The following is a 13,371-nucleotide window of genomic DNA, read 5'->3' as shown; positions in this document are numbered from 1 at the left end:
CCATATGTGTTAGTGGAGAGAGACAGATGCTTCTGAACACAAGTCATATCATCTGGAAGGAGACATGTAAAAGAGATTGGATGAATCACATCCTAAAAATGCTTTGCTCTCTTTATTGATCTTTTAGGGACTTTGAATCAAATGCAGACATCTACATAACAAACATCTGCTGTTAGTGAGATGTACCTTGTACTAGGATCTTTTAACAATTACTTAAGGTAGCTACCAGAGACTAGGCAGCAGTAGGTTCTCTTGTGCAGAAGCACACAAAGGTTGTCTCAGTCTTGGATGCCCAGAGGAGAGCAAAAAGCAGGAAATGGGGAGAAATTCATAGCAGAGTGGGAACAGACAAGACAGTATAAGCAGACATATCCTATTTGCACTTTGCCTGAATGTACCAAGACCAAGTCTGGACAAAGCAAAGGTGAGGTGAATGAAGAAGTGAACTGGCAACACAGAGAAGAAACCCAGCAAAAAGAAATGTTGCTAAAACCAATACAAAGAAATTGTCATTCTTATTTTATATCCTTCTAAGTTTAAATTAAGCTTGGAAGTTAACATCTGCACAATGACACATTCACTATTCTACAACCTGGTGCTCAAAGGAGAACATCTTCCTCTGACAAAAGTCAGCTTGGTACCTGGTGACAGCAGAGTAACTTGCTGCTACAGGAAGAATCCTGGTCACGAGCTCTTTGATGGACAAGTCCAAGTTTGGATCAACTGAAAATGCTCGGTTCTGCCTGCCTACAAAAGGCTGTGCTGTGATGTATCTTCCATCCACACCAATCAGAACGTACAGCAAGTCCTCCACAATCATGGATTCTTGGGAGGCTAATGGCAAAGTACCTGTTTTCAAAGAGAAGACAAAAAAAGAACACAATCAGAACATGCTGCAGTACTACCTGATCATCCACTCATATCATTTCAGTCTAGTACCCGAAGCTTGAAAGGAATATATACTACCATTCAAAGAGAACAAAGGAAGATCACACAAAGCTGAATCAAGATAGAGAGAAATAAAACTGAGTTAGGGTCAACTCCAAAATCATCTACCTGGCTTTCAAGGAAAACAGAATCCCTTGCTCATTTATACCCAAAGCAAACCATGTAGACAGGGCTACACATCCGACATCTGTGGCCAAGAGAACATTACCCATTGCCCACAGCTTGTGCTGCTGATCCTTCCACCCAAAAGGACTCAGTTATACTGGACCCAAAGAGCTCCAGTCTTGTCAAAAACAATCCCTACCTCCCCTCCACTGAAATATTCAAATATCAGGAAAACAGTTCAAATACAGACACAAAGAAATGCTACCCCAGCAAAAGCTGCAGGTGGACTGCAAACTGTAGGGTCTCTGAATGGTGTGGTCAACTACAAACAAGGTGCAAAGAAGCATAAAGGACTCAACCCAAACTATAACCAAGTGCATCAGAAGATCAGGGAACCAAGTGGCTACAACACTAACTACAACAAAGCTTATCTCATGAAACAAGGTAACAATCCCTCTCCATTTGTAGGATTGTATGTGAGAGAACAAATGGTTCTGAGCTTGCTAGGAACATACCCTTACAGCACATCCCAAAAGGCCCCGGCAGAAATGCACTGGTGAACAAGCCATTTAAAGGCACCTCCAAGAATGAGCCTATTGTTTTCATGTCCCCCTTAGACGCCGCTCAAATGCACATCAGGAAGAAGCTACAGGTTTCTTGTAGGAGCCTCCACAGTTCTGGGGAATGGAAACATGAGTCTCTAACTCAGCTGTTCTCTTCCAAAAAAAGTACTTAAATCTAATTTATGAATAAGAAACTATACACAGCTCAGCGTAAAGCTAGAATACAACAGGGAGAGATTAGTCCCCTGCTGCTCTAGTGAGGAGACAGCAAATCAGGGAGGTTGTTACAGCCTTACTGGAGTGGACATTGAGCTGGGTGGATTGATGATGAATACTCCCTTGTCAGGTACGACTACAGATTTTTCAGCTGAGAATACAGATGTGACACTCCTACAGTATGATTTTATGGAGGTTGTGACTCGAGAGAAAAAGGACTGGGAAGCTCAAAACAGATTAGATCCCATGGATCAACAGTGGGGCGGGAATTCAGTATAGGAGAAACACTGTGAACAAAAGGTGGTTTTTTTGAACCCCGCTCTTCAGCTGCAGAGTACAAGGAGCCAAGTTTTGCTTTCATCCTGAGTGTCATGAAATCTGAACGGCACTTCTGAACAAGTACAAAACATAAGAAGTTAATGCAGTTTTCCCTGTATATCACATACCTATAGGTACTGTTGTGTCAGTGCTTAAACTGGTGCCAATTAAGAAATCGCCAATAAGCGCGGGTCTCTCATACACCCAGGATGGAAATACTGGAATGGGCTGACCAGAATTCTTCTTGTTCTGCTTATCTCGGAGGATTTTTCGTGTAAGCTCAAGAGGCTGTTGGAAAAAGAAAGAGAGAGAAAGGAGAAAAAGAGATCTTCAAAAGTCCAAGAAATTTTGAATTTTAAGCAGAAATTGACTGTAAACTGATATCTTGGCAACAGAAAGTAGAATAGCTGATGTTTCAGTAGCATGGTGTAGGATTTGGTCTCCCAGTACCATCTAGTCTATTGGTCTCAGAGCTGCAGAGGTGATTTTTTTGTACAGTTGGCCGTCTTTTTATTGGAGGGTACATCAAATAACGGCTTTCTGCACCCCTCCCCACCAGCCTGAGTGCTAGGGCACACACAGGGGAGCAGAATGGGGACATGCACAACCAGCAGGCAGCTTACTAGTTTGCAAAGCGCACCACATGAAAGCCAGCAAACTCCTCCCAGAAGCAGTAAGCAGTAACATCTTATTCAAGGGGCACTTACAGATAGGCTAACGAACACCTCTGAACTCGGTTTCTGCACAGTGCCCCCTGAGTAGCTGCATGTCAAATGCAATCCAGATAATCCACCCATAGATAGCTGGAAAATGATGGGAGTTTTTCATTCGGAATAGGGCGTCAGCAAAGGGAGTGAGTTGTTAAAGACCGAAAGACTTTCCAACCCTGGCTCCAGGCTTCTGACACTAAAATAAACGGAGTGCAAGATTAATTATCAGCTGGAGAAGCCTGTGAGATGTACAACCTACATGAATATTTAGAGCCCCAAGCGCAAACACAGGGCACATGCTTATGAATGCCATTTCTTAAGTTCCACAGATGTGTACGTGAAATGGGATATGCACAGGGTCATTTTACTTTCCTCTCATAGGAGGTCTCAGAGGAGAGAGGAACTTGGGAAGGAAGCAAACATACGTGTGAGCTTTGCCTCTTAAAGAATAGCACTCTTACATGTGAGAGGTAGTCGATGCACGCTGTGGCTGGCCCTGGCCATTTTTCATATTCTCAGAGCTGCCCAGTGCTGGGTCTTGAAATCCTTCAAACAAGCATCAGCTGTGGGACCACTCCTCCAAGCAGCACCGGTTCTAGGCATGTTTGCTGCAGCCTTGCTGCTGGCATAATGCTGGTACAATGCCCTCAGGACAGAGAGGCACCCCAAAGCAACACTACATTTCTACTTATATCGTATATGTGTGATCTGCTAGAAGGACCTCAATTTCCTCTGCTCCTCTAACAGAAACAGGAGTCTCATAGGAGGGTATGGAGAAGGATGAAGTGCAAAGTAAGCTGCCAGCAATTCAAAGGATGACTAAACTTCACATAAAACTGCAGATCTCAGTGTAGGACTGAGTCCTTCACATGGGTAAGCAACTTGAAGCCCTTCATATATCTCAAACCCATACAGTGAGAAAATACTCCTCTACTGAAGTAGTATACAGTAGTTTACTTGTCCGTCATGATCTGGACACACAGACATTGGCTAGAAGATGAAAACATCATGTGCACTTTCTGTATCATCTTGAGCTCCAGGTCATTAAAGACCTGTAATGGAAGACTGCCCTGTAGCACTGGCCCTATGCAACATGGCTGTATGAACAAGCTTCTGCTTAGGAGAAGGGCAGCCATCATTACATCTTCCCAAATGGCAGGGAGGAATGAGTTGGAAGACAAGCTCCACAAACCATGGACCTCACCATCACAGCATTTCCATGAACCAGACTAAGAAAGCATCCAAGTCCAAAAGCTTCTGAGGCATTGCGCTAAGTATGGGAGACCATACAACCTAACAGAGCCAGGTAAGATCTCAACAGCATATGTGGATGGAAGACAGTACTATAAAATAGAGCTAGTTCAGTGAAATGGACTATATGAAAGTTACACCTTGGAAATTCAGAGACATGAAGTAATTCCTGTCTTCAACTGCCAAAATGAAATCAGATCATAGAATTCATCGAATGGTTTGGGTTGGAAGAGACCTTTAAGGATCGTTCAGTCCAACTCCCCTGCCGTGGGCAGGGACAACTTTTACTAGATCAGGTAGCTCAATGCCCTGCCCAGCCTGACCCTGAACATTGCCAGGGATGGAGCACCCCATTTAAACCTACCCTCTTTCTATTTAAAACTGTTGCCCCTTGTTCTGTCACTACAGGCCCTGGTAAAAAGTCTTACTCCGTCTTTTCTTATAAGCCCCCTTTATATATTGAAAGGCCACAGTAAGGTCTCCCTGGAGCCTTCTCTTCTCCAGGCTGAACAACCCCAAATCTCTCAGCCTGTCTTCATAGGAGAGGTGCTCCAGCCCTCTTTATCATTTTTGTGGCCCTCCTCTGGACCCGCTCCAACAGGTTCATGTCTTTCTTGCACCAGGGACCTCAGAGCTGGATGCAGTACTGCAGGTGGGGTCTCACCAGAGCGTAAGAGAGGGGGAGAATCACCTCCCTCGACCTGCTGGTCACGCTTCTTGTGATGCACCTAGGATACGCTTGGCTTTCTGGTCTGCAAGTGCACACTGCCAGCTCATGTCCAATTTTTTTTTCACCAGTATCCCCAAGTCCTTCTCCAGAGGGCTGTTCTCCATCCCTTCATCCCCTAGTCTGCACTGATTGTGGAGATTGCCCCAGCCCAGGTGCAGGACCTTGCACTTGGCCTTGCTGAACTTCATGAGGTTCACATGGGCCCACTCCTCCAGCCTGTCAAGGTCGCTCTGGATGGCATCCCTTCCCTCCACTGTATTGACTGCACACAGCTTGGCGTCACTGGGAAACTTGCTGAGGGTGCACTCAATCCCACTAGGTATGTCACTGATGAAGATATTGAATGGTATTGGTCCCAATATGGACCCTTGAGGGATTCCATTTGGACATTGAGCCATTGACTGTAACTCTTTGGATGCAGCCATCCAGCCAATTCCTTATTCATCTAGTAGTCTCCTTTCCTTCTTGGCCCTGGGAAATACCTACTGTAAGATTCCCTACTTCCATACTACAAGAGAATAAGCCCAATAGCTCCCAGTGCCTGAGGGAAGTCCCTGAAATGAGATGAGCTCATGGCACTGTGAGGGAGCATGCTGGAACCTCTCTCCCTGTGAGCTCACAGCCTATAGGCTGCGGTGTACCTGGAGTCAGGGTGTGGGCTGTGGCATCTGTCCCTAATAAAAAGGCAGGGTCTGAGGCCTATTTCTTATAGTGATTATGAAAAGGAGCAGCCAGAACCCCTGCAACAAATGCAGAACCTTCTTGATCAAGGGACTGGTTCTTCTTCATTAGTGATTCTCTGGGATGACAAAGAGGCAGGGAGCTTCTGTTGGAGTTCAGCCAGCTCTAGAGTGAATTTGTTAACTGGCAGAGTTCAAAAAAGTTGACACAGTTTTGGCTACAAAGGACACAGCTACCTGAAAGGGAACACATAACTTCTACCACCTTGATGATTCTTGGGCCAAAACTGGTCCAAGCAGCAACTCCAATCACTGAAAGATCCCTGGATGATCTCTCTGACAATGCCAAGTAATCACAGGGCAGACAGCACAGCACTTGTGGCACCAGTGACAAAGCACGTGTCTCAGGGGTGTGAATCACTTCCTCTCTTCAACTTAAAATTTAGATCATTGCCATTACAGGCTTCAATGACAGCCTGGACAAAACTCCCAGGACTGAAATGGCTGGCCCTCAGGTGTCAGCCTGGCACTTAAAACCCCACGGGATAGGGTGGCAGTTTGCCACTGTCATGCTGATGAACCTGCATCTGGTATCTTAAGCAATGACAGTGCCCAAATCCATCGAGGTAGAGAAAGAGCTCATCTTCATGCTCAATGAGTGCCAACTGCGCCAAAGGGATCCCTGCACTACAGCCCTGGTGCCAGGGAAGATGGGCAGCGGTGGGCATACACTGGACCTAGAGCACACGACCAAGGAGGAGAGGTGGGAGCAGCTGGGCTTTGCTGGGTCTGGCCAACAGAAGGTCTAAGAGCAGCCTACAACTACAGGAAGGACAAGTACCAAGACGATGGGTGCAGACAAGCTCCTCCCAGCTGTGGCAGAAGGTTCAGGTGACCATGGACACAAGCTGCCTCTTGGGATAGTGAGATTGGCCAGGAAGAGACGCTTCTTCCCACAGAGGGGGAGCAGCCATAGGGGGTCAGCAGGGAGGCGGGGTATCTCCCTCCTGGGGGACTACAGGACGCAGATGGACAAAACAACAGCTGCCCTGATCTAGTGTGGGTGACAGTCGTGCTGTGAGAGGGAGGCTGGACTGGACAACCCCAGTGGTTCCTCCGACCAGTGCCGCAAAGAGTCCGTGGAAACACTGGCAGCTATCCTCCATGCCTGGTGAATGAAGATGGTGCCACGAGGATCACAAATACAGTCGCCCAAGTGAGACCCCCGCATCCATTAATACAGTGTGAAGGACCACTCCAGGGCTTGTGCCAGTGCACAACCTGGCTTCTAGAAGACATGGAGAAATGAATCAATTGCAATTATTATGACTACTTGACAGTCCTCTTGGGAAGTGGCTCTAGCAGAAACTCTGGGTCAAGAGATTTCAGCTATGTGAATTAATACAGCCCTACTGACTCAGTGGCCCCAAGCACCTGACCATTAGGGCTTTTTATCAGTTTCAGCTCTTTAAGTCTGAAGAAAATATAAATGGAGCAGCAGGGAGGCACAAATCTTTTTAATTGGCTTGCATTGCTATTTCAATTCCTTTGGTTGTGAACTGCACATCCCAGAGAACACCACTTACCTTCTTTCCTCTTTTAGCAAGTCCGCACATAAATCCTATTTAAAAGATCAGTTATCTTACTGGAAATTCATCTTCCCTTCATGATCTAAATCAACCACATGACGCAGATCATCTGCGAAGGATTTGGATGAGTCAGGCATGTATTTCAGTCTGTGCAGACACGTTATTTCACAGTGTATGTGGAACAAGGCTGGTTTCATCACTGCCTGACAGCAGGAGGTGGTTGGACTCTCTCTGTTTAGGATTTGAACTCTCCATCATCACATGCATGTACAGCCCTTCAGGCTGAGACCCATCAGGTGTCCCAAAACACTGAACATGGAGGGTCCATTCCTCTAGCCATCGACGGCCTGAAGTGATCTGACCACCACTGCAAATTCCCCACTTGGTGGCAGATGCATCATCTACTGTCATCACCTTCACCAGGGACAGGAGGGGGTTCTTGGAAGGTGTTGGCTCTGCTCAGCCACTCCCACAGAAAGATCTTCACAGACTGAAGAGTAACTGCACATCTGCTGAGCAGTCAGCATGGGCAATAAACCATATACAGCCACAGCTAGGGAGCTCAACAGCAAAGGTTGGTAAGACACATCATGAGTGTGAATGCCGCCACGTGGCTAAGACAGGGCCAGCATGGCCGCAGAGTGAGCAGCTGAGTGAAGCACATGCCTCACCAATGCAGGCAGACCCCGTGCACTAACAAGACAGAGATATGCCTCCACTGAGCGAAGGCGTGGGACTGCCACAACAGAGACTGCAGATGGAGAAGACACCAGCATGTGATTTCTGAGCATCCACAAGCAGGTCGGCATCCTCAGAAACAGTCACATGCAGAGCCTGGAGGCTTGTCCTGTTAGATTTTATTGATCAGTCATCAGAAGGCAGAACAGAAACAAACCTCTGGGACAAAGGTAAACTGCAAAATTTTAAATGGAAGCATTTGCACATATTGTCCAGTTGCTCACTCACTATGGACCTTATCACTCTTTCACCTGTGTCCAAATAACTGTCCATACACAGTTGCTCCCGTGCCTTCCACAGCCAAAATGCCCTTATCTTGACCCACAAGCTTTTCAACATATTTTTCTCGCTCCCCCATCCTGTTGAGCAAGGAGAGTGATAGAGTGGCTAGCCAAGCTCAACCCATCACAGTATAGTTGTTTATACAAATGATTACAGGAAATAAAAGTTGAGATTTAAGTAATAATCACCCTTTTGCACTTCCTACCTCCCGGCATACTGATAATGAAACGCTTGCTTAACTGTTTTCTAAGCCTGTGCCTTGCAATGATATAGTTTACTTCTATAGCAGGTTTTTTTCTTCCTTTTTGTCTTTGGGATCACTTTGCAGCTTTTATTTCAGGAGTTCAAATAGCTAAGTAGAGGGAATGGCTGTGTCCACTTGGGGAATGATAATGTGAGGCAGTGTACCCACATTATCTGAGTGAGCAGAACCCGTAGAAAGGATGGAGACACACCACAATGGCTGCTGAGCTCCTGAGCAAGTACTGCCACAGGCAGAAAAGAAAATGTCAGCACAGCTTAAAGCAGTCATTTGAAATGGTAAAATGAAATTACATTAACCTGTGCCGGTTAGAACTGTTGTGGCCTAAACTTGACTTACCTTAACTGACTTAAATAGAAAAAGGCCACTTCTACTTAGAACAGCACAAAGATTTAATACAGTCTGACTAATAAATTCTGAGATATAATTTAGATTCTCTGCAACAATAGGAACATTTATAATTCCACTAGATGATAAAACTTAAGAACACAACTATACACATGAGCAGAAGGGAAAGACTTTGTGCCCAAAGCTTAGGAAGAGGCAGTACCTGCTGTACACTGGAGTTGGCTGTAACACTGCCCAGCTGCTTGCGTAGCTCCTCGAGCTCCTGCAGAGATATCTTGGAAGTAGACGAGGGAATGGAAAAATTTGTGCTGACACTGGTTGCTGCATTTGCTGCAAGTTCTGCCCTTTCTTTAGCATTTTGTTGCAAATACTGGAGTGTCTGCACATACACAAAAAAGAAAAGATTTTGTGAACCCTGGTCAGCATGCGCTAAAGGAAAAAATATATGACCATAAGATGATTGTGCTGAATCAGACCACAGGTCTTCCTGTCCCAGTTTCCTGTGTCTTAGGGGCTTATATCAAGAGCAGCGTAATTCTCAGTTGTACTTTAATAATAAGTAAGTGCTAGAAATGCTTATCTGTTGATTTCAATGCATTTCGCTGAACATTATCATCAGAAAGCATGCTGTACTTAAAATCATTGCATTGTTGCTACTGCTCAATACTTGTAACACATCCAGTTCTAAAGCAGAAACAAACCTCTTTGTCTTCTGTGAGTTTTGACAGTAGATAAACTAAAGAATCTAGATGTCTTGTATTTTTAGACTTCAGCTCATCATACTTCTTCAAAAAATCTTCAGGAGTTCGAGAAAACTCTGCTATTTTTACCTGTAAAACACCACATTAATATTAAAAGTTTAATGTATATTATTATCACAGCATTCAAAAGAGGAGCATTGGTGCATGGATGGAGAAAAGGTGCAGGCTGCTGCTGCTGCCGAGTACTTCAGGGAATGGGTTTTGGACTGAATGCTGCAGCACTGGTCTCCTAATAATAATTATGCTGGAGGAAAGTGGGCATCCTGGCACTTCTGGTGATGGAGAAGGGACCGCAGGGGAGAAAAGATGAAGGTAAGCACAAGATCTGTAGCAGGGCTCACTTTGCACATGGTCAATCTGAAGCAATATTATTTTGTATCAGCAGGTTTATTAAGGGCTTTGGCATTGATGGAGCCATGTCTGGACACTGGGTCCACCCTGGGGGCCCCACTAACAAAAGAGACATCAACAAACTGGACTGAGCCCAGTACAGAGCCATGGAGACAGTGGGGCGTACTGCCCATTGCCCAAAGGGGTTACTGACCCTGCTCCGAGGGGCACAGCAAAAACACCACAAGCACAGCCACAAACTGCGACACGGAAAATCCCAGCTGGCCCTCGGGAAACAGTCCTTTCTGGAGACAGCGGTGACCCTGGGTCATGGCCGGAGAGATGGAGGAAATCTCCTGGAGATCTTAAAAATGCAGCTAAGCTGTCTGCTGTAGCTGTGATACTGGCCCTGCTGCGAGAAAGGGGTTGGACTGCAGATCTCCACCTGTGCCTCCTACTTAAATGTTTCTACAAGTCTATGAACTGTAGTTGTCAGCATAAATGATGTGTAAGACTGGAATTAGAGAAAACATGCAGTTCAGGCTACAAAGATCTGAACTTTCAGACAGACTTAGCAATTTTCTAGCACTTATAGCTTGACTGATGGCTTGCTTTTAAAAATGACAATGAAAAGCAGTATTATGGCCACAGTAGTAGTCCTGGTCATGAGTGTCAGGCTTCGATCCCTATTACTTGGGTGATATTCAGAAAAAAAGTCAGGTATTGTTCATATAATCACATTCCATCCAGTTACTATTTTTCATTTGTTTTATTCCTCCAGATATTTGAAACAACCACCACAGGCACAAAATAAGCTCCTTCTTTGAAATTCCTATCCCCCCAGTTCTAACAATCCTTCTCATGTTCGTTCACTAATCTCTCCAAGATGCAAGGGCTTTACCTTTTTCCTGATATAATCTTTCTACTTTATACCCTAAATTGAGATTCCAGATCAGATTACCCCATCTTTTTTACCAATGCCAACATGATTTTACCGTTATTCTCAGAAAAACTTGGGATAGCCATTACCCCTCCCAACTTGGGTCCAGCTCCGCACCCACAGAAGTCAAGTAATCTCACAGAAAAGTAGAGTAAGGAAAAGGTATTTCACATCATTAGCCAAGAGAAATCATTCTGAGGAATGTTCATCTTGAATTTCATCTTAGGGCAGACTGTGCTCTCAGAGTTGATGGAACCTCTATCAACGACTGCAAAGGAAGCATGCTGCCTCAGGAGTCCTGCCAGTCCCCCCATAAGGTTACCTTTGCGCTGTGTGCAGAGACAGTCGTGGTAACGTAAGGTGTTCGATTCTTTTGCAGTAGATCAATGTAGACTTCAGCTCCTTCCCCACCGTGAACGCGCAGCAGGCTGAGCAACTCATTGACATCATGGTGAATGCGGAACTCGCTCATACTCCCACCTGAGGCTACAAGCTCCACGAGATGCAGAAACAAAGGCAGTAAGTTATTATTTTACTGCTGTAAATGAAAACATACCCACACAAACAACATTTCCCAACTACATTATGAGCCTGCAGGGTATGCTAAAATATTTGACTGGAACAAAGAAAAACATGTAAGGAGAGGAAGCAAGCAAAACAGATACTCATTATCATGCCCGATTTAACTATACCGGTACAAACCCCACCTTAAATGTAGGTGAGCCGGCAGGATTTTTCAATCTCAAAATCACAGTGGCGGTGGAAAAGTTACTGAGTTGTCATTAAGAAGTGCTGGTTCGTGTACTGACAGACTGCAGACACAGCTGAAATTGTTGGCTTCAGCAGCCTGCCCATACTGCTGCTTCTGAAGTTATTCAAAAGCAGTTTTTCCAAGTTTGGGGGTCTTTATGTTCTACTGCCCATTTTATTAGCAGACAAGCACCAAATTCTGCAAAGCTACTTCTGATGACCGCAGAAGTAAGAGTCTGAATGAGACATCATGCAAGTATGGAGTTTAATATGACACCCTGTACAGACACAGAATATCAAGCATATGGACACACTTTTGGTTTGCCAGAACCATTGAATCATATAGGCTCGAACAGATCTCTGCAAGCCTCGGTCCAACTCTGCACCCAAAACTGAGTCAAATTAGAGCAGGCTGTGCAGGGCCTTGTCCAGTCCAAGCTTAAATATCTCTAAAGATCCAGATTCCTCCACCACTTGGGGCCCTGATCCTCATATGGAAACACCTCTTCCTAACATCCAACTGGGATTTCCTATGCTGCAGCTGTGCCAGTGCCTCTGGAGCTCTCGCTGTGCTCCTTTGAGCAGAGTCTGGTCCCAGCATCTCCAGGACCCCTTTGGGCAGGGGGACATGCTGTTGGATCTCCTTTTGCCCCCTCATCTCAGGCTGAGCAAGCCCCCAGCCTCTCCTCGCATGCCCTGGTCTCCCCCCACCATCACCAGGGCCTCCCCAGGCTCACTCCTGTTTGTTTAAAATTCTCTCACAAGGAAGCCCCCAGACTGGCCAGAGTGTTTTGGCTGGGGTATCATGAACGAGGTGTTCCCTTTCCTTTACCTGCTGGCTACGTCCCTGCTAACACTGGTGAGAACCGGCCTTTGCTGCCAAAAGGGCACAGCACTGGTCCTATCTACCCTGCTGCCCCAGACCTTTAGGTCCCTTTTCACACAGGTGCGCTCCTGACAGCTGTCACCCAGCCTCTGCTGTCATTTGGGTTATTGTGTCCCCAAGGACTCGGCATTTGCATTTTCCCGATTCCTTAAGGTCTCTGTACGCCCACCTCTCCAGCCTGTCAAGGTCCCTATGAGCAGTCACCAGAAGCCCCAGCCCACAAATCCCTCAACTCTATGAGTGAGGACGAGTGAACTTGGCAAAAGCCATCCCTCCTGTCACCCCGGCTGCCAAATGTCACACGTCACCAGCCCCAGCAGCAAGTATCAGCACCAGTAACAACCACCAGTTCCCCCGTGGGCTGCTGAAGCGACCGGGGGTCAAGAGCATAAGGAATGAGGAGAGGCTGCGGGAGCTGGGCGTGCTCAGCCGGACCCAACAGCATCTCCCCCTGCCCAGAGGGGTCCCGGTGGCGCCGGGGCCGTACTCTGCTCGGAGGGGCACAGCAAGGGCCCCAGAGGCACCGGCACGGCTGCAGCACGGGAAGCCCCGTCCGGCCCCAAGGAAACAGCCCGTCCCCGTGCGAGTGGGGTGTCCCGGGGACGGTGCCCTGAGCAGTGGGGGCTCCCCATCCCCGGGGATGCCCCGACTCGCCGGGACTCGGCCCCCAGCGACCTGCTGCAGCTGTGGCGCTGGCCCTGCCGGGAGCGGGATCGGGCCGGAGACCCCCCGCCCGGCTGCCGCGACGGATCCCTCTCCTTCCCGGCCGCTTCCCGCCCCGGCTCGCCCGGAGGGGAGGCCCGGGGGTCCGCGCCTCCTCCGGCCCCCGCGGCGGCTCCGGGCAGCGCCTCAGCCCCATCCGTCCCTACTTACCCGCCCGGAAGTGCCCACCGGAAGTGCCGACCGGAGGCGCCCGGAAGCGCGGGCCGCGCGTGCGCACTCCCCCGGGCCGGCGGGGGGGGGC

General features: G+C 47.3%; 1 protein-coding gene across 3 annotated transcripts in view; it reads right to left on the bottom strand.

Moving 5' to 3' along the window:
* Window positions 1-13,308, bottom strand: part of TUBGCP2 (tubulin gamma complex component 2) — a 38,023-nt gene extending 24,715 nt beyond the window's left edge. Inside the window, exons 1-6 of one of the 3 annotated variants that reach the window (XM_075025478.1) lie at window positions 13,281-13,308; window positions 11,094-11,264; window positions 9,442-9,570; window positions 8,943-9,119; window positions 2,279-2,438; window positions 642-849 (exon numbers count right to left, since the gene is read on the bottom strand). In XM_075025478.1, the coding sequence (XP_074881579.1) occupies window positions 642-849; window positions 2,279-2,438; window positions 8,943-9,119; window positions 9,442-9,570; window positions 11,094-11,243 (824 nt within the window). In that variant the 5' untranslated portion in view covers window positions 11,244-11,264; window positions 13,281-13,308. Of the gene's footprint in view, window positions 1-641; window positions 850-2,278; window positions 2,439-2,857; window positions 3,057-8,942; window positions 9,120-9,441; window positions 9,571-11,093; window positions 11,265-13,280 lie in introns of those variants that run through there. The other 2 variants (XM_075025479.1, XM_075025480.1) reach the window with 2 other exon arrangements.
* Window positions 13,309-13,371: the final 63 nt, after the last annotated feature.

This window comes from Buteo buteo, chromosome 4, assembly GCF_964188355.1.
Source record: "Buteo buteo chromosome 4, bButBut1.hap1.1, whole genome shotgun sequence".
Classification (NCBI taxonomy): domain Eukaryota; kingdom Metazoa; phylum Chordata; class Aves; order Accipitriformes; family Accipitridae; genus Buteo; species Buteo buteo.
The sequence above is the reverse complement of the archived record's forward strand: the minus strand, read 5'-3'. Positions and strand labels throughout refer to the sequence as shown.